The following is a 19,629-nucleotide window of genomic DNA, read 5'->3' on the forward strand; positions in this document are numbered from 1 at the left end:
AAAACGTCTTAAAAAATCACATAAAAATATCTCTCTAAAGATGAAAATATTGATTTTGTAAAATTTTCTCATTTTTTTTCAATTTTGTCATATTTTTGTCATATTTTTGGCATATTTTCATTTTGAATTAAACATTTGGTAATATTTCTACAGCTCACAAAAGTAAGTTGTTAGAATATCAGGATATCATATGCATATCGCATTTATGGCCCGATCCTTACGAAATTTTGCATGGAGATAAGATGAGGATCAGAATAAAAGCCTATTCTTTTTGGAGATGATCGCCATACATTTAGGGGTTGAAATGGACCAAAAAACTGCAAAATTGTCAGCAGGTCGTAATTATGGGGGTTACCGGACATTGCAAAAGTCAAGCAGTTTCGGATGGCCAAATAGTTTGCCAACTTTTGTAGACTAAATACGAAAATGTCCATTCCAGCGACTTTTTGGAGAAATCTCAAATACAGAAAAGACGCACTCCTGACTATTTCGTTAACGCTGATTTCGTTGAAGAATATAGTCAAATGTCTGTATCTCGTATAGATGGGTTTCAGTCAAAAACCAATAATAAATGTTAATCTTTTGCCACTTCTGAGAGATTATAGGTCTTTGGGAAATATTGGTTCCAGATCTAGGAAGACCATTTACGTGCAACATCTACCAATAAATTGGAAATGAGCAAATTAGTTTAAGTTGCTATTATTCGAAAATTAGAGAACGAGACCTGATAGGTTTCTTTTATTATTTGTCACAATATCTTGTGGAATTCTTTCGAGTATCTCGCCTATATTAACTGTATCGTTTATTATAGTGTTGTAGGGTATTCAACGGTCGGCCCCGCTCGACTGTAGCCTTTGATTACTTGTTTTAGTATACATACTTCCAAAACTACATCCTCACATCGACCCTACTCCTCAAACTAGATCCCTATATCAGGTCTTTAACTCTAACGGTTCACATGACGCAAAATCGTATCAATACAGTAGTACATTTTAGTACTTTTCGTACACTTATAGTGGCTAACTTTCTAAGTCTGAACATGGTATACAATTAATTTGAATTTGATTCGGGTGAAGTGACAAATAAATTTTTCAAAATTTCTCAAATTTATTTTTCAAAATTATTCGAAGTGCGATATACATAAATACATTTTTCCTTGATAAATACTATGTCCAAATTATCAGAAATTTTTAACAGTACAACCGTTAAAGGACGAGCCAACGTAAGATAACTGCTATTTATCTAATGATTTCAACTTTGCTAAACTCAAATCTCTTGTTTCACAGGTGGCCAAAGCAACATATGCTTCGTTTGCCCTGCTCTGTGTTGTTCACCGTTTGAGAAACCGTGGACGTAAGGCAAATGTAGCAGCAAAAGTTGACAATGGAGAAGGAGAAGGTGGGTATCAGAATCATAAATACGAAGGTGGAAGTAATTACACTTACTGCCATAAGCACAAGCAAGAACCTGATATTGATTCCTGTTCCTGTGGATGTTCTCGAAAGAAGAAGGCCGATTACCATGACCATAAGAACCATAATGTTAGCAGTGGATCGCACAACACTGGCAACCATAATGATCACTCGCCTTCAAAAGGACATGTTCTTGATCATGATGATCGGTCGGTGCTTGCCGGTGCTGCTGTTATACATTCTTCAAGCAAGACCTGCAAGACTTCGAGCAATGTTGAAGATACGTCTTCCAAAGATATAGAAGAAAAGCCTGTTCCAAATGGCCAATAAGATGAAAACTCATTTGATGTTTAACTGTGAGTGAATTGAATTTTGTATATCTTTATAAGTCAGACATTTTATTCGAACAAACCAATGAAGGCTTGAAACTGGCATGGATTCAGATGAAATTGTTTAAAGATATAAAATACTTTTAAATAAGGAGATATATTTCACTATTTATTCAAAATTCATAACCTTTATTTTATTACATTTTTGTATATAATGAAATTGCAGAAACCTTTTTACAACAAAATGGTTCATCTTGATTAAAAAATATATAGTAGAACTTAGAGATTTTTTCCTCATCTAACTTCTATTGATTTGCAGTTATTGACAACTGTAGGATGTTTCTCTTATTTCATGGTAAAGAAATTTGGACAATAGATCTTATGGATAATTTTCATGCGGCAATTTTTTGGCCATGTTCTAGCGGGTGGGAAATTCCAAGCGGAGATAATAGTATTTGGTTAGCATATCAAAATATCGGGCCACGATATCGAATAGCCCCCATACAACGGAACACCACCCCACCGATATTCACTATTTTGATTATTTCAAGAACATTATTCACAGGAATTGTTTCAAATTTCGTTTTGAAACTCAACCTATAACGTAAAATTGTCTATGCAGCTCCACGTCTTGCCTGTGATGCTCGATATAGCGGCACCTCCATACGCAAGGTGAGATAAAAACAAGCAAAAAAGCTGTAAGTTCGGCCGGACCTAACTTTTAATACCCTCCACCATTTGGTAAAAATTTTGCAATTTCCAAAAAAAAAAAAAAAAAAAAAAAAAAAAAAAAAAAAAAAACAGTAAGGAAAGCTCAAAAGACGGGCGGGCATTTCAGAGCTCTATGAGATATTTGGTACAAAATCAAAATCTATCTAATTCTATCGTGCATTTTACGAACTATAGCTATCTCTGAACCGGGTTTCTCCAAATTTTACGTATTATCTTCTAGACTGGTGATTTGGGCTGATATTGACCATTTAGTGCACATTTAACCCGAAATCGGATGAAGATATATATGGGAGCTATATCCAAATCTGAACCGATTTCGATAAAATTCAAAACAGCTATTTCTGTGCTCCATCTAATACCTGGTACCAAATATCGCGGTTGTGGTGTGAATATTACGAAGGTATGGGATTAAAACTCTAAATCGGATGAAACATATATATGGTTGCTATATCTATATCTGAACCGATTTTCACTAAATTTGATATACTTGCTTCTAGGCTAATCTCGGTAACATGTGCCAAAATTCGGGCCATTTGGACTTATATCGGCTATTTGGTGCACAATTAACCCGAAATCGGATGAAGATATATATGGGAGCTATATCCAAATCTGATCCGATTTCGATAAAATAACAAACAGCTATTTCTGGGCTGTATCTTATATCTGGTACCAAATATCATTCTTGTGGAGTGCATATTACGAATGTGAGAGGCTTAAACACCAAATCGGATGAAAGATATATATGGGAGCTATAGCTATATCTGAACCGATTTTCTCCAAATTTGATATACTTGCTTCTAGGCCGAACTCGGTTGGGTGTGCCAAAATTCAGGTAATTTGGACTGATAGTGGATATTTGGTGCACATTTAACCCGAAATCTGATGAAGATATATATGGGAGCTATATCTAAATTTGATCCGATTCTCACCAATTTTTAATAGGGTTCGTCCTTGGGCCAAAAAAATATTGTTTGGAAAATTTCATCTCAATCGGATAATAAATGCGACCTGCATTTTGTTCACAAGAATACATGGACAGACGGACGGACGGACGGACGGACAGACGGACTGACATGCATAAATCGACTCAGAAAGTGATTCTATGAAGTTTCTCAAAAGTAACTATGGGTCTATCTCGTTTCCTTCTCCATGTTACAAACAAATGCACAAAGACATAATACCCTTACCACTATGTGGTGTAGGGTATAAAAAAATAATAATAATAAAATCCGTTAAAAATTCTGTTTTAATTTTACAAATACCGAATGCTTATACGACGACTTGGACCTGCATAGGCAACTTTGGTCATAAGTTATTGCAATATTTAAATGCGAAACTTGAAGAAAAAACTGTTTATAACGTATCTAAAATCATCAAAATTCCGAATATAGGGGGTACCGTTATATGGGGGTTATACGTAGACGTGGACCTGCACAGACAATTTTCTGGCATGGGCTGAAATATCCATTACGAACTTCACATGCAAAATTTGAAACAATCCCGGTAAATAGTGTCGCTAAAATCATCAAATTGCCGAATATCGAGGGGTACGGTATATGGGGGATATATGAAGACGTGGACCTACATGGCCCATTTTCTGTTTTATGCTGCAGTATCTATTACGAACTTCAAATACCAAATTTGGAACAATTCCGCTAAATTATGTCGCTAAAATCATCAAAATACCGAATATCTGGGGGTCCGTTATATGGGGACTCATTTTTTGACTTAGGATGAAGTATCTATTACGAACTTCAAATAAAAATGTGAAACGATTCCGGTAAACAATGTCGCTAAAATCATCAAAATACCGAATATAACGGTATATGGGGGCTACACGAAGACGTGGACCTGCACAGATAATTTTCTGTCTTACGCTGTAGTATCCCTTAAGAACTTTAAATGCCAAATTTGAAACAATTCCGGTGAATAATGTCGATAAAATCATCAAATTACCGAATATCGGGAGGTACCGTTATATGGGGGCTATATGATAACTTGGACCTACATGGCCCATTTACGAACTTAACCTGTCTACTGGCAAAATATACATGTGTGCAAAATTTTAGCCTTCTATCTCAATTTGTTCGAAAGATAGCGTGATTACAACAGACAGACAGACAGACGGACAGACAGACAGTCAGACACACAGACAGACAGACGGACATGGCTAAATCGTATTAGAATTTTACGCTGATCAAGAATATATATACTTTGTTGGGTCTAAAATGATTATTTCGATGAGTTACAAACTGAATGACGAACTTAGTATACCCTCCATACTTTTTTGGTGGAGGGTATAAAAACTGCAACAAAGTCAACAGCCATAATTTTTACATTTTTTTAATGTTATTAAATGAAAGCAAAAAATGTCGGAAAGAGCCTTAAATTTTCGAATAAGTTTAGATTTGTTCGATGTGGTCACCTTTGGCACGAATTATGGCCTTCAAACGGAGCCCACCTTGCTTTCCAAAATACTCCAGACACAATAGTCCAACGGATTGGTATCCGGAGATTTTGGAGGCCATTATGCACTGGAAATGAAGCGAGGAACCTCATATTATAACCATTCTTGGGTGGCGCGTGCTGAGTGCTGAGTCCTGTTGGAATGTCCATGGTCTGAGGCCAAAATGTTTGCGAGTCCCAGCGAAGCAACTCTTTAGCGCTTTAAAGTATATTTTCTTTCTGTTGCGGTGTAAGTTATTGCACGTTATGGAATTTCAATGGCTTTTCCCCGAGCACATTTTTCAATATTTGCCGAATGGAATATTGCGATATGTTCAGCTCATGAGCCATTTTTCGGCCACTGCAACGCGGGTTTCGATCAATTCGCTTCATTATTTTTCGAACCATTTGTGCTGATGTTGCTTTTTTCTTCCGTTCACTTCCTTGACGTCGGGCTGCGCTACCAGTATCATGGTACGAGATACAAAAGATTTCTTCACATTTAAATGCTGGAGTGCTCTAACGATAGCCACTTGTAGTTTTCCAGCCAAATATAAAGAAGTCATACTATCACGCTTGAATTCCATTACGAATAACTTTTTTTCTAGAAAATTCTCACTGGAATGCTTCTGTGCGCTTTTAAACATATTAATGAGGAAAACATTTTTATATAAAAGTATCTGAGTTCCATGTTCCATTTTAAACTACAAATACCAGTAAGACCGTTAGGATCAAGCTTTTAAACTTTTCAAAAAGCCATAAAGTGGATCAAGCCATTATATGAGGGGCCATATCAAAACGGGTACCTGTGTAGACCACTTTAGACTTCAAAGATTGTTATCTACCAAATCTTCTTAAATGCCAAATTTGAAACAATTTCGTGGGTAAATGTGACTAGGATTACAAAATACCGAATATCGGTGGGTACCGTTATATGTGCGCTATAGGAAAACGTGGGCCTAGATATTCAAAACTCCATTTACCCTTACCAATTTTTAGACAAATCCGTGGAAAATGTGGCAAAAATCATCAAAATACTTAATATCGGGAGGTACTGTTATATGTGGAGGCTATACGAAGACGTTGGCCTGAGTTCGCAATATTTTGTCATAGGCTGTACGACGCATTACGGATTCTAAATACGAAATTTGAAACAACTACGTTGAATAATGTCCCTTAAACCGAATATCGGGGGGTACCGATATTGCGGGCGGGCTATACGACCTATATAGACATTTCTCTTCTCGAGGGTAAAGTGCTTAAAAATAACTTCTAGTATGGATTTTTAGACAATTCGAATACCGAATATAGAGGCACCGTATGTGATTCTGCATCATCCATTCCGCTATAAACTCATTGGTTCTATTTTTTCTGTGGACAGTCAAAATTTTGGGATATCGACATTTTCACGAATTTCTGTAAAAATGTTCAGGAGTGTGCAATTAACAAATAAATGCATTTAATGTCGTTCTGACAATGGTGTATGCGATTCTGCGTCATCCATTCTGCAATAATGCCTGCAGACAAAAGACTGATCTGTGCTAAATTTTATCTTCCTATCTTTGTTCGTTTTGATTTTAGCGTGATTACAACAGATGGACAGAGGGACCTACGAACAGGGCTAAATCGTTTTCGGATTTTACGCTGGTCAACAATATATATAATTTGTTGGGTCTAAAATTATTATTTCGATGAGTTTCAAACATGCCTGGTGGAGGGTATAAAAGCCTTTTTCATGCGTATGACCAAAATTTTAGCTATATTGTTCAATCCTTTTAAAAGATAGAGTGATAACTGTAGATCGTCTTGGATTATACATTATATGCCCAGTTATATTTTGTTGCACAGTGTTAGGAATGTGTATACCATTTACTGATACACAAGTGCTCTATTTTTCACAAACCCCATTCGAATGATTCCATTTACTTCCACCTCAATAAATTACAAATAACCCACCCGTGCTTGATATACATTTCATTCAGAAGTGACAGATAAGAAATAAATAACAAAATTTGTTTTTAAAATCAAAATTCTTTAAAAGTCTGCTGAAGACATGACAAGCTAAAAAAATTGTCAATTCTTCCAAAATCAAAAGGCGTGTGAATGCACAACTAATGTGTCAACTAAAATTCAAATTAAAAATGGACAATGTTGTGGGTGCTACCTGAAGACACATGTGTTTTCGAACTTAATATTCAAAACAATCTGGACATTCAATTAACAAATTGTTTTCAATGTTTACGGTACGTGTGTGCGTTGTATTTCAATTGTTGAATTTGTCTTAATCCGAAATATTAGATTGAAAACGAAAAAATTCTCACAATATTAAACATGAAATTATGGTTTATATCAGGGTCATGTTGGTGATGAAGTTTTTTAGGCTATTTAGATGCATACGCCCTGAATACATGCGGGAAGCATACGAAAGAGAAAAAAAAATTATTATTGAATAGGAAAGGAATAAAATGGTAAAAAATTGCGAGATAACTGCTTGATAAAATTTCACCACTTTACAGCTGTTAATTGTTGGGAAATTAAGGTCAAAATATTGGGTTATTTTTATGTATGGGAGAGGAAGTAGTAGAGGACTCAAAAAAAAAAAAAAAATGGCGTGAGCACCCAAAAATCTTTTGGGGTTTTCATCTACACACGGAATACTATCTGATTTCCCTTGGGATTTCCAGATGGGCTTTTGCTTAGTGTAATTTTAAGATATTTTGCAGGGAATATGAAAAAATATTTGTCAAAATATTTGTATGTTACATATTAAAAAATAATTAATTTAAACAATAGTTCAGTAATATGTAATGAAATTTGTACAGTGTGTAAGCAAAAAGTAACTGAATTAAAACGTGTTCAAAAAAAAAATAACATAAACATATACAATATTCCGCCACCTAAACTAGAATCCATTATGACCTATAAATACTAAGTTTTAGACAAATCCGTGGACAAATGTGACCGTTATATGGCGGCTATACCAAAATGTGGACCGATATATCTCATTTTCAATACAGCCATATTAGATGCAATACAAATTGTTCTGCCAAATTTTAGAATTTAGAATCTTATGCTGATCATGAATATACAGGGTGAGATAAAAAAAACTGCAACCATTGAAAATTATTCCAGTGACACCTCATTATATTGTTTACAAGCGTACAAAAGCGTTTTGGTGAGAATTTTCCATGGAAAAAGTTATTCGTGATGGAATTCAAGCCACAAGTGGCTATCGTTAGAGCACTTCAGAATTTAAATGTGAATAAATCTTTTGTGTTTCGTACCATCTCTCGTTACCGTGATACTGGTAGCGTAGTCCAATTTCAAGGAAGTGGACGGAAGAAAACAGCAACATCAGCAGAAATGGTTCGAAAAGTAAAAAAAAAACGACTTGATCGAAACTCGTGTCGCAGTGGTCGTGAGCTGAACATATCGCAATATTCCATTCGGCAAATATTGAAAAATGAGCTCGGCGTAAGCCATTTAAATTCCAAAAAGCGCAACAACTTAAACCGCAACAGAAAGAAAATAGACTCAAAAGAGCTAAAGAGTTACTTCGCTTGGCCGAAAGTGGTGAACTGCCAAATTTGGAAAACAGTTTGTAAACAAACAAAATTAACATGTTTACTTGCCAAAGATGTCAGCTGGAAATGTGCACCTTTGGTTGGCCACCAGAACTCAAGCGCCGGCCTGGTGATGGTCTGGGCCGCCATAACAGCCGATGGTCGCTCTCCGCTCGTATTAATCGACCGTGGTATCAGAACAAATGCCGAATATTATCTGTATATTCTGGAGGGTGTATTAAAGCTTTGGGCACGCAAACATTTTGGCCGCAGACCTTGGACATTCCAACAGCACGCGTCACCCAAGAATGGTTACAAAATAAGGTTCCTCGATTAATTTCCAGCGCATAATGGCCACCAAAATCTCCGGATACCAATCCGTTGGATTATTGTGTCTGGATTATTTTGGAAAACAAGGTTGGCACTAACCTCAAGCAAGCGCTTCGCCGGGAATGGGCCTAAATACCGCAGAGCAACATTCGGGCAGCGTGTGACGGTTTCATTGGTCGTTCTAATGCTATAATTCTTGCCAATGGTGACCAATTCGAACAAATTTAAACTTATTCTAACATTTGATGCTATTTCGGACATTTTTTGCTTTCATTCAATAAAATTGAAAAAAAAATAAATGTAAAAACCTTGTATATACTTTATGGGGTCAACGGCGAATATTTAAGGATGTTACAGTCGGTATGAGAAAGTTAACATGCCCTCCTTTTCAAGGAGAATTGTATAATTATACATAAATCATGAAAATACAGACTATTGTTAGGTATTGGAGAGCTACCCGAAGGAGTGCTCCAATACATTCCATCTTCACACCGGATGTTCTCTTAGTAGACAAATTTAATTGTATAAAATTTTAAGAGAATTGTATGTTTAATTCGCATTTCGTTTTCGTTTTGGTTATTCAATTCAAATGTTGACCCTTTGTGGGGAGGTATCAACAGGAGTCGGCCGATATCTATCATCTTCGCAACAAAGCTTGTGTTGATAGAAATATTAAAATGTGCCGTGTTTGAAAGGAATCAGATGCTCACCTATCGTTTCACAAGCTTCATGGGTATTTAAAATGTTGACCCGTTGTGGGGGAGGTATCGCAAGGAGTGGGCCAATATATCCCGCCTTCACATGAGATCATGTCTAAATAAAAATATTGGAATGTGTGAAGTTTGGAATGAATCGGACCGTAATTTCACATTTTATAAGAGTTATGTTTATTCAATAATTTGACCTTTTGGGAGGAGGTACTTGATCGAGTGGACCGATTTTGTCCATTTTTGCACCCGACTTTATAATAATATTACGATTTACAAAAATTTGAACAAAATTGAATGATTTCTTCTTGTTCTACATATACACACATTCCTAATACATCAAGTTCGATTTGAAATTGTGACGAAAAAACCAATAAAAACATCTTAAATCTGTCGGTACAATTATATGGGGCATATACAGAATGTTTTCAATACCAAAAGTCTTGCAGACCTAGAACATATTTGATTAAATTTGTATACCCTCCACCATAGTATGGAGGGTATATTAAGTTTGTTATTCCATTTGTAACGCCTCGAAATATACTTTTTAGACTCCACAAAGTATAAAGATCAGCATAAAATTCTATGTCGATTTAGAGATGTCCGTCCGTCTGTCCGTCTGTCTGCCTGTGGAAATCACTATAGCTCCCGAACGAATTGAAGAAGATGTATAAAATTTGACTCAAATGTATATTCTCGGTACTTTTAGTATTGAGAATGCACCATGTAAGTCAACGTTTTGGTATAGCCCCCATATAACGGTACCTCCCGATATTCGGCATTTTGATGATTTTAGCGACATTATTTACCGGAATCATTTCAAATTTGGTGTTTGATGTTCGTATTGAATACTACAGCCTAAGACAGAAAATTGTGTGTGCAGGTCCACGTCTTCGTATACATTATTCACCGATTTTTTTTAAGTTTCGCATTTAAATATTGTAATGGCTTATGACAAAAGTTACCAATGCAGGTCTATGTCGTAGTATAAACCCTAATATAACAAGTACATTCGGTATTTTTAAGATTTTAACAGAATTTTTAATGGATTTTATTGTATTTGATCCCGGCCGAATTTACAGTCTTTTTACTTGCTTCCAACCTACATCACTTCGTTCGGAAGATAGAGTGATTTCCACAGATCACTAAATCAACATTGAATTTTATGTCGATCTACATTATATACTTTGTGGGGTCTAGAGTGTATATATCGAGGTTGTGCAAACGGAATGTCAAACTTATTATAACCTCCATACTATAGTGCTCCTGTTTCAATAAACAAAATGTCTAGTTATATCTTCGCTCTGAATTCATCTAAAATCAATATTCCTCTGCTGCACACATTTATATACCAAAATAAGATCCTCATATTCTATACTACATTGTAAAATGGGTTATAAACAATAATTGTTTACAACTCATCGCAAGGCAGTTTACATTCACAAAATCGAATGGTAAAAGCCGTTAAATAATGATGTTACCAAAATCAATGTTTCAATCAAAATTAATGTAACCACCAGTCATTTAAATAGTTTCTGTGGATCCACAAAATGTGCTAACTAACTGGAATTATCATTTTTCAAAATTGTTTTGAATAAACTCACCTTGATAATTAATTCAAATATTTAGTTTGTTCTTAAGTAATTGACTTGTCGTTATTTTCAAGCTATGCCGCCGCCGTCGCCGTACAAAGCGAATCATCATAATTTGCCAATCATAAGATTGTCATTGTCGCCGGCGATTTTACGATGGGAACATTGTTGCAAAGAAGCACACATACACACACACACACAGGTATAAATAAATTCTAAAACAATTAAAAAGCTGTAAGTTCGGCCGGGCCGAGCTTTTAATACCCTCCACCAATTGGTATAAATTTGGCAATTTCCAAAAAAAAAAAATCCATTACAAATTCTGTTACAGACAATTTTCTGGCATGGGCTGAAGTATCCATTACGAACTTCACATGCGAAATTTGAAACAATCCCGGTAAATAATGTCGCTAAAATCATCAAAATACCGAATATCGGGGGGTACGGTGTATGGGGGCTATACGAAGACGTGGACCTACATGGCCCATTTTCTGTTTTATGCTGCAGTATCTATTACGAACTTCAAATACCAAATTTGAAACGATGCCGGTAAATAATGTCGCTAAAATCATCAAAGTACCGAATATCGGGGGGTACCGTTATATGGGGGCTACACGAAGACGTGGACCTGCACAGATAATTTTCTGTCTTAGGCTGTAGTATCCATTACGAACTTCAAATGCGAAATTTGAAACAATTCCGATGATTAATGTCGATAAAATCATCAAAATACCGAATATCGGGAGGTACCGTTATATGGGGGCAATATGATAACTTGGACCTACATGGCCCATTACGAACATAACTACTGGCAAAATATGCATGTGTGCAAAATTTTAGCCTTCTATCTCAATTTGTTCGAAATATAGCGTGATTACAACAGACAGACAGACAGACGGACATGGCTAAATCGTCTTAGAATTTTACGCTGATCAATTTGATTTGTTGGTTCTGACATGAGTATTTCGAGGAGTTACAAACGGAATGACAAAATTAATATACCCTCCATAGTATGGTGGAGGGTATAAAAAACCAAAACACTGATGAAAAATTTTCATTATCGATACAATCGGAATGATGTCAGAATTCTAGACTGTTTGCTGGCCAAGGTCATTGGCGCTATTCTTCTTCTTCTTCTTCGTTGGCGTTAAAAGTGCACTTGGCCTTAACACAGACCTGTGAGCAAAAGATGAAACATGCCATACTGCGATGTTATGACAGTAAAATGCATTAATTGATTGTTGTTATTGTCAGTATTTGAATGAGTGCAAATTCGGTTTTCTGTTGGCCAAACATGCATTGGACTTGGCAAACTAACTGTTAATGAATCTGTCGCCAAACTGTAACATTTGTAATTAATATAAATTTGGTCAGTTTACCTCTTTAGGCCATGTAACTTTAGCCAAAAGATATTATCGATAATATGAAGTCGTGATATTGTTCATAGTACATGCAGGGTAATTAGGGTCAAATAAGGTACAAATAAATTAAATGATTATAAATTTTAAGTGATAATGTGCTGTAAATTGGCAAAATCGAAAATGGAACATTGCAGAAAAGGCCAAAATTTGGAGAAATTAAACTCAATTAAATACATGAAAAGACGAAAAAAAAAAAAAAAAACAAGTAAAAAAGCAGTAAGTTCGGCCGGGCCGAACTTTGAATACCCTCCACCATTTGGAACGAATTAGAAAATTTTCAAAACCAAAAAAAAAAAAAAAAATTCTGCTACAATCTTTAAATACCTAATATCGGAAGGTGCCGATGTATGGGGGAATATATGATATTGTGGACCTATATAGACAGATCTATGTCTGGGGGTAAAGTACTCACATGGAACTCCTTGTGTGGATTTTCAGATAATTCCATTGGAAAATGTGGCTAAAATCATCAAAATCCCGAATATCCGGGGTACCGTTATATGAGGGATATACCATATTGTGGGCCTATATAGACAAATCCCTTTTAGGGGTTAAAGTGCTCACAAAGAACTCCTTGTGTGGATTTTCAGACAATACCATTAGAAAATATAGCTAAAATCATCAAAATACCGAATATCGGAGGTACCGTTATATGGGGGCTATACGATATCGTTAACCTATATAGAAAACTCTATGTCAGGAGGTAAAGTGCTCACAAAGAACCCCTTGTGTGGAATTTCAGACAATTCCATTGAAAAATGTGGCTGAAATCATCAAAATATCGAATATCGGAGGGTACCGTTATATGGGGGTTATACGATATCGTGAACCTATATAGATAATTCTCTTCCGAGGTATAAAGTACCCACAAGGAACAAGGAACTCCTTGTGTGGATTTACAGACAATTCCGTTGAAAATGTGGGCAAAATCATCAAAATACCGAATATGGCGGGGGGGTTCTTTATATGGGTGCTATACGATATGGTGGACCAATATAGATTCTTTTTCAGAGGGTGAAATACTTATAAGGGACTCCTTGTGTGGAATTTCAGACAATTCCGTTGAAAAATGTGGGTAAAATCATCAAAATACCGAATATCGGGGGGTACCGTTATATGGGGGCTATATGATATCTTCGACCTATATGGACAATTCTCTTTCGAGGTATAAAGTATCCACAAGGAACTCCTTGTGTGGATTTTCAGACAATTTCGATGAAAAATATCGGTAAAATCATCAAAATACCGAATATTGGGGGTACTGTTATATGGGGGCTATACGATATCGTGGACCGATATAGCCCATCTTCGAACTTGTCCTGCCTGCAGACAAAAGAGAGAGCTAAATCGTCTTAGAATTTTACGCTGATCAAGAATATATATACTTTGTTGGGTCTAAAATGATTATTTCGATGAGTTACAAACGGAATGACGAACTTAATATACCCTCCATACTATGTATGGTGGAGGGTATAAAAACATTTAAAAGGTATCAGTCGGCTTGTCGACAAATATATACCCTCAGCTTATGTCTGATAATAAAATAACAAGACCATGTCTGATACAGTCATTGCCACGTCCTAGGTTTGGACTATATTCACTACTTCCTCCCCATAATTTGATATTCTTTGTAAAATATGGAACTTTCGTGGACTAATACTGATAAAAATATTGAGATGTGCAATAATTAATTTTTTCCAGTTTTGTGGCAAGAATTAGTAATCAACATTTATATATTTTGTGGGAAGGACCGATATATTTCGTCTTTACACCTGAGGTGTTGTTAGAAATTTTGGAATCTACGAAATTTGAAGACATTCAGGCTCCTTATTCACGCAATATAAGTGTTATAATTATTCAAAATTTTGACCCTTTGTGAGTAAGTTACTTGATGACCGAAATTGTCAAATTCGCACCCGATCTAGCACTGATACAAACATTAGGATTTGCAAAATGTGAACAAAATTTAGACCAATCTTTCTTCTTCAATGAGGCAAAATTTTTTCTATGAAAATGTTGATCTTATGTAAGGGGAAGCACCAGAAAGAGTCGTCCGATATTGCTCATCTCTGAACTCGATTTTTGACTCGGAGAATTTGGCCAATATTTAAGCATTCCGTAGTGTTGTTAAGTATTCAAAACAATTTTACATGAAATTTGTGGTTCATTTTCGGCTAAATATAAGCCATTGGTCATCCAAAATGCCAGACTTCTTCCCTGTCCTTAACTCTCTCTTGATGCGAAATTTCGTGTCGATTAGTTTTCAATTGTGGCTTATAGAGCGACTACAATTAGAAATTTTTAAATTTTTTTCGTCCATTTGCACCTCAGAGCAATAGGCTTTAATACTGACCCTAATCCTACCCCCATGCAAAAATTTCTTGAGGATCGGACGATAATTGCGATATGCATATAATACCATCAAAACGTAGTGTTGGTGGTGTAAAAATTTAAATTGTAAGTCAAATTGAAAAAATTGCATGCGATAAAAATTGTGGCAAAAATTGAAAAAATTCGACAAAAGATATTCACTTTTTTATTAGTATATTTTTCCGCGATTTTCTTAGATTTTATCGTTTTCTGTCAAAAGACCATTCTGAATTGATGGGAATTGTGAAAATCGGCCCAGCGGTTCTTGATTTATAAGCAGAATAAAAAAGATCAATTCTTTTACATATATATTGCACTTATTTTGCTATATATCCGATTTCTTGGCTATTAGCATTACTGTAATGGTCAGAAGTGATCTTTTAATGTATTTGTAATTTGGCTGGGATTGAAAATATTCGCGGTTTAGTGGACATTTTCCTATTTTCTTACATAAAAGTTAGGGTCTATTTTACCCGCTAATTATTGTCCGATGGCCACCCAAATTGGAAGGTTTCTGCCCACTACTAAACTCTAACTTCATGTAAATTTTCGCGTCGATTGGTTCATATTTGTGGCATATAGAGCAACTGCAAAGCAGGAAAATTGTCTGTTTTTAGTCCATTTAAACCCCTAAATATTGTGCGATCATCTCCAAAAACAATAGGGTTCTATTCTGACCATAACCCCACTTCCATTTTCAATTTCGTGAGGATTGGTTCATAATTTCGACCTGTAGCTTGATTATAATTAACATGGACAGACTGACGGACGGATGGACATACATAGCCAGATCGACTCATCTCGGCGAGATAGGAAGATCCATATATACTTTCCTATGTGCGAAACCAATTTTTCGAGGTGTTTCACAATTTTTGGCCCAATCAAACTTATAATACCCGAAACACATAGTGTTGTAGGGAATAAAAATTCCTTATGTTATCCAAATATCTCTATTAAATTTTAAAGCACCATCCTAAATATTGCGAAGCATATCTCAAACTTTAAATGTCCTATTGTCAGTGCAAAAATTATATGAAGACATTAACAATGTTTGGCCCTAGAACCAAAAACTCTTTTGGAGGTTTAAACTACAAACAGTTCTATCATGTTAACTCTGAATTTTCCACAATCCATAATTTTTACATTTTTTTTTAAATTTTATTAATTGAAAGCAAACAATGTCGGACATAGCATCAAATTTTAGAATAAGTTTAGATTTGTTCGAATTGGTCACCTTTGGCACGAATTATGGACTTCAAACGGCCAATGAAGCAGTCACACGCTGCCCGAATGTTGCTCTGCGGTATTTTGGCTATTCCCGGTGAAGCGCTTGCTTGAAGTGATCGACACTTTGTAATTTTTTAGTGCCAACCTTGTTTTCCAAAATACTTCAGATGCAATAGTCCAAAGGATTGGTATCCGGAGAGTTTGGTGGCCATTGTGCGCTGGAAATGAAGCAAGGAACCTGTTGGTCCTGTTGGAATGTCCAAGGTCTGTGGCCAAAATGTTTGCGTGCTCAAGGCTTTAATACACCCTCCAGAATATTTTCTCCATAATATTCGGCATTTATTCTGATGCCATGGTCGATGAATACGAGTGGAGAACGACCATAGGCTGTTATGGCGGCCCACACCATCACCATGGCCGGCGATTGAGTTCTGGTGGCCTTCCGAAGGTGCACATTTTGTTTGTTTACAAACTGCTAAACAACGAATGTTTTTTCATCGGAGAAAACCAAATTCGGCAGTTTAGCACTTTCAGCCAAGCGAAGCAAATCTTTACCTCTTTTGAGGTATATACCGATATTTGGTATTTTGTTGATTTATGCCACATTTTTTCCCTGATTTGTTTGAAAATTGGTATTTGTAGGTCATAACGGGACCCTGTGCGTGTGGCAAAACATTGCATGTATAGGTCCACGTTTTGGTATATCCCTCATATAACGGTACCTCCCGATATTCGGTATTTTGATTATTTTTGCCACATTTTTTCACTGATTTGTCTAAAAATTGGTATTTGTGGGTCATAATTGGTCCTAGTTCGTGTGGCGAAACATTGTATGTATAGGTCCACGTTTTGGTATAGTCCCCATATAACGGTACCTCCTAATGTTCGGTATTTTGGTGATTTTTGACACATCTTTTCATGAATTTCTCTGAAAATTGGTAGTTGTAGATCATAATGGGTCCCAGTTCGTGCGGCGAGCCATTGAAATTATAGGTCCACGTTTTGGTATAGCCCCCAGATAATAGTACTTCCCGATATTCGATAATTTGATGATTGTTGCCACATTTTTTCACGGATTTGTCTGAAAATTGGTATTTCTAAGTCATAATGGGTTCTAGCTCCTTTGGCGAAACATTGCATGTGTAGGTCCACGATTTGGTATAGCCCCCATATAACGGCACCTCCCGATATTCGGCATTTTAATGGTTTTTGGCACATTTCTTCTAATGTTTCCTGTACCCTAAGGTGGAGGGTATAAAAGTTTGGCCCGGTCGAACTTAATGTTTTTTTACTTGTTAAAATGTTAACAAATTTTTTAACGGATTTTATTATTTTGAAAATTGCCAAATTCGTTCCAAATGGTGGAGGGTATTCAAAGTTTGGCCAGGCCGAACTTAGAGCTTTTTACTTGTTTTTACATAAAAGTTATGGTCCATTTCACCCGCTAAATATTATTCGATGACTATCTAATTTGTAGGTTTCTCTCCCAGCCCTAAACTCTCGTCCTATGTTAATTGGTCTATCATTGTGACCTCTAGAGCAACAGCAAAATCAAGGATATCTACTGTCTTGTGTACATTTCAACCCCTTAATATTTTCTCCAAAAAAAAATAGGCTCTTATTCTCACGTTAATATCACCTCCATGCAAAATTTTGTGAGAATATAGAATATTTCGGGGACTAATATTTAGAGGTGTTAGATATTTTTTTGGGCCCAAACAAACTTATAATACCCCCAAATACAGTATTGAAGGGTATACAAATTCCTCGACCAATTAAGCGATATTTTTGCAAAACTTTGTAGAGGGATTATAATTAAGTTTTATTTAATTCAATAAGTGTTCTGCAAATTTGAGCTTATTTCAAATTCACAGCAGCTTAGCAATGTATGTTAGTCGTCTATTTAAGAAAACGAAACCAGACTTCTGTTTTTTTGTATTTCTTCCCAAACTGCAGTTCCAACAACTTGACCTCCGAAATTCTGCACCTCCCAAATGCCCAAATCTAATAACAGGGCCAAACCTTGCTGTCAAACAATGTGCCTTCACTTAATCAGTCTGGCATTACAACCTTTTACCCTCCCGCATAATGGGCATTGTTTGGCCGCAATATAATTAAGAATTCAATCAAAAGTGATTTGCAGAATTCATCTCAAAAGCCAATAATTTAGGCCTGCATTCGCTAGATTTTTTGCATACTCAGCTAACGCTGCGAATGGTTTGAAGTCGGCGCTACGTCGCCTGTTACACAAATACTTAACAATTAGAATAGACAGTCGAGCAGACAATGAGGCGATTGCGACGCAGCTCAGAGACATTCATGTAACCAAGAAGAAGAGGAGGTGGCAGCGGGTCGGTCGGAGCGTAGTTTTATTACCACTTTTAAATGGTGTCGTTTGCTATTACCGTTTTGCTGGTGTATTGCGATTGCCATTGCCGTTGCTGTTGCTGCGGCTCAGATTATCATAGTTTGTAGAGCACAAATTATTGTCAAAAATTTAAACTAAGCTCGGCATTGCTTTGCTATTTTCTGTTTTCTGTATAAATAGTTGTTGTTAATCTTTATCAGGTATTAGTTGAAGCAATTCGATCTTTGCGTACACAAGTTAACCAAGCTTTGGAATATTCCTTGAGAAGACTCGCAAAAATGAAACACTGCATTTTGATTTTGGTTATCGCTTTGAGCGGCCAGGCTCTGGCAGGCTATTTGGGCGGTTCAGGTGGTAGTGGTTGGAATGTCGGTGGAGCCTGGCCAGCCGCCAGCTCGGGAGGATGGTCCAGTGGAGGATCAGGCGGCTGGCCAAGTGGTGGTGGTGGTACTGCAGCTTGGCCAAGTAGCGGATCAGGTGTTTGGAATAATGGCGGTAGTGGCTGGTCCAATGGTGGCGGCAGTGCGACCAAAATAATTAAAGTTATTCCTGTTAATTCTGGAAACAGTGGTTGGTCAGGAGCCGGCGGTAGTGGTGGAGCATGGCCCTCAAATGGAGGCAGTCTAGGAGGCTGGCCTTCCAGCGGAGGCTCGGGAGGTTGGCCATCGGCTGTCAACTCTGGTTGGTCCGCCAGCAGCGGCTCGAATGCTTGGCCCGTTAGCAGTGCATCTGTTTGGAAATCCAGCGGTGGTAACAGCGGATGGTCTCCTGCCGGTAATGGTGGTGGCTGGAAATCTGGTGGTGGCAGCAGTGTCTGGGTGCCTGCTGGCAATAGCGGCTGGTCTTCAGGTGGTAACTCCGGCTGGAAGTGGTAAACGCAGCCAATTCGTTTCCGTTTGCAATAATTAGTTATTGTTGGCCATGTAAATTCTTGTACCATACATTCGATAACAATGCTTCATATTTTATATTCGTGTAAAGATATTAATTTTAGATCTTTTGTTTAATAAAATTTTTACTCTTTTCTAAAACAAATATTTATTTCCATGATTTCAAAAAAAAATATAGGCTAACTTTCACAAATACATTTGGAATAAGGTAATTACTAAAGTATTAGTATAGAGGATGTAAAT

At 36.6% G+C, this 19,629-nt stretch overlaps 2 protein-coding genes across 2 annotated transcripts; both read left to right on the forward strand.

The window, feature by feature from the left end:
* Positions 1 to 1,070: 1,070 nt before the first annotated feature.
* On the forward strand, positions 1,071 to 2,027 carry LOC105261712 (uncharacterized). Its single transcript, XM_011293454.3, has 2 exons — positions 1,071 to 1,222; positions 1,287 to 2,027. The coding sequence occupies exons 1-2, from the start codon at positions 1,169 to 1,171 to the stop codon at positions 1,740 to 1,742; spliced, it is 510 nt and encodes a 169-aa protein (XP_011291756.2). The 5' UTR covers positions 1,071 to 1,168; the 3' UTR covers positions 1,743 to 2,027.
* A 16,747-nt stretch (positions 2,028 to 18,774) lies between these two features.
* On the forward strand, positions 18,775 to 19,371 carry LOC101898655 (uncharacterized transmembrane protein DDB_G0289901). Its single transcript, XM_005181711.2, has one exon. It carries the CDS (start codon positions 18,775 to 18,777, stop codon positions 19,369 to 19,371), a length of 597 nt encoding a protein of 198 aa, XP_005181768.2.
* Positions 19,372 to 19,629: the final 258 nt, after the last annotated feature.

This window comes from Musca domestica, unplaced genomic scaffold (genome assembly GCF_030504385.1).
Source record: "Musca domestica strain aabys unplaced genomic scaffold, Musca_domestica.polishedcontigs.V.1.1 60, whole genome shotgun sequence".
NCBI lineage: Eukaryota > Metazoa > Arthropoda > Insecta > Diptera > Muscidae > Musca > Musca domestica.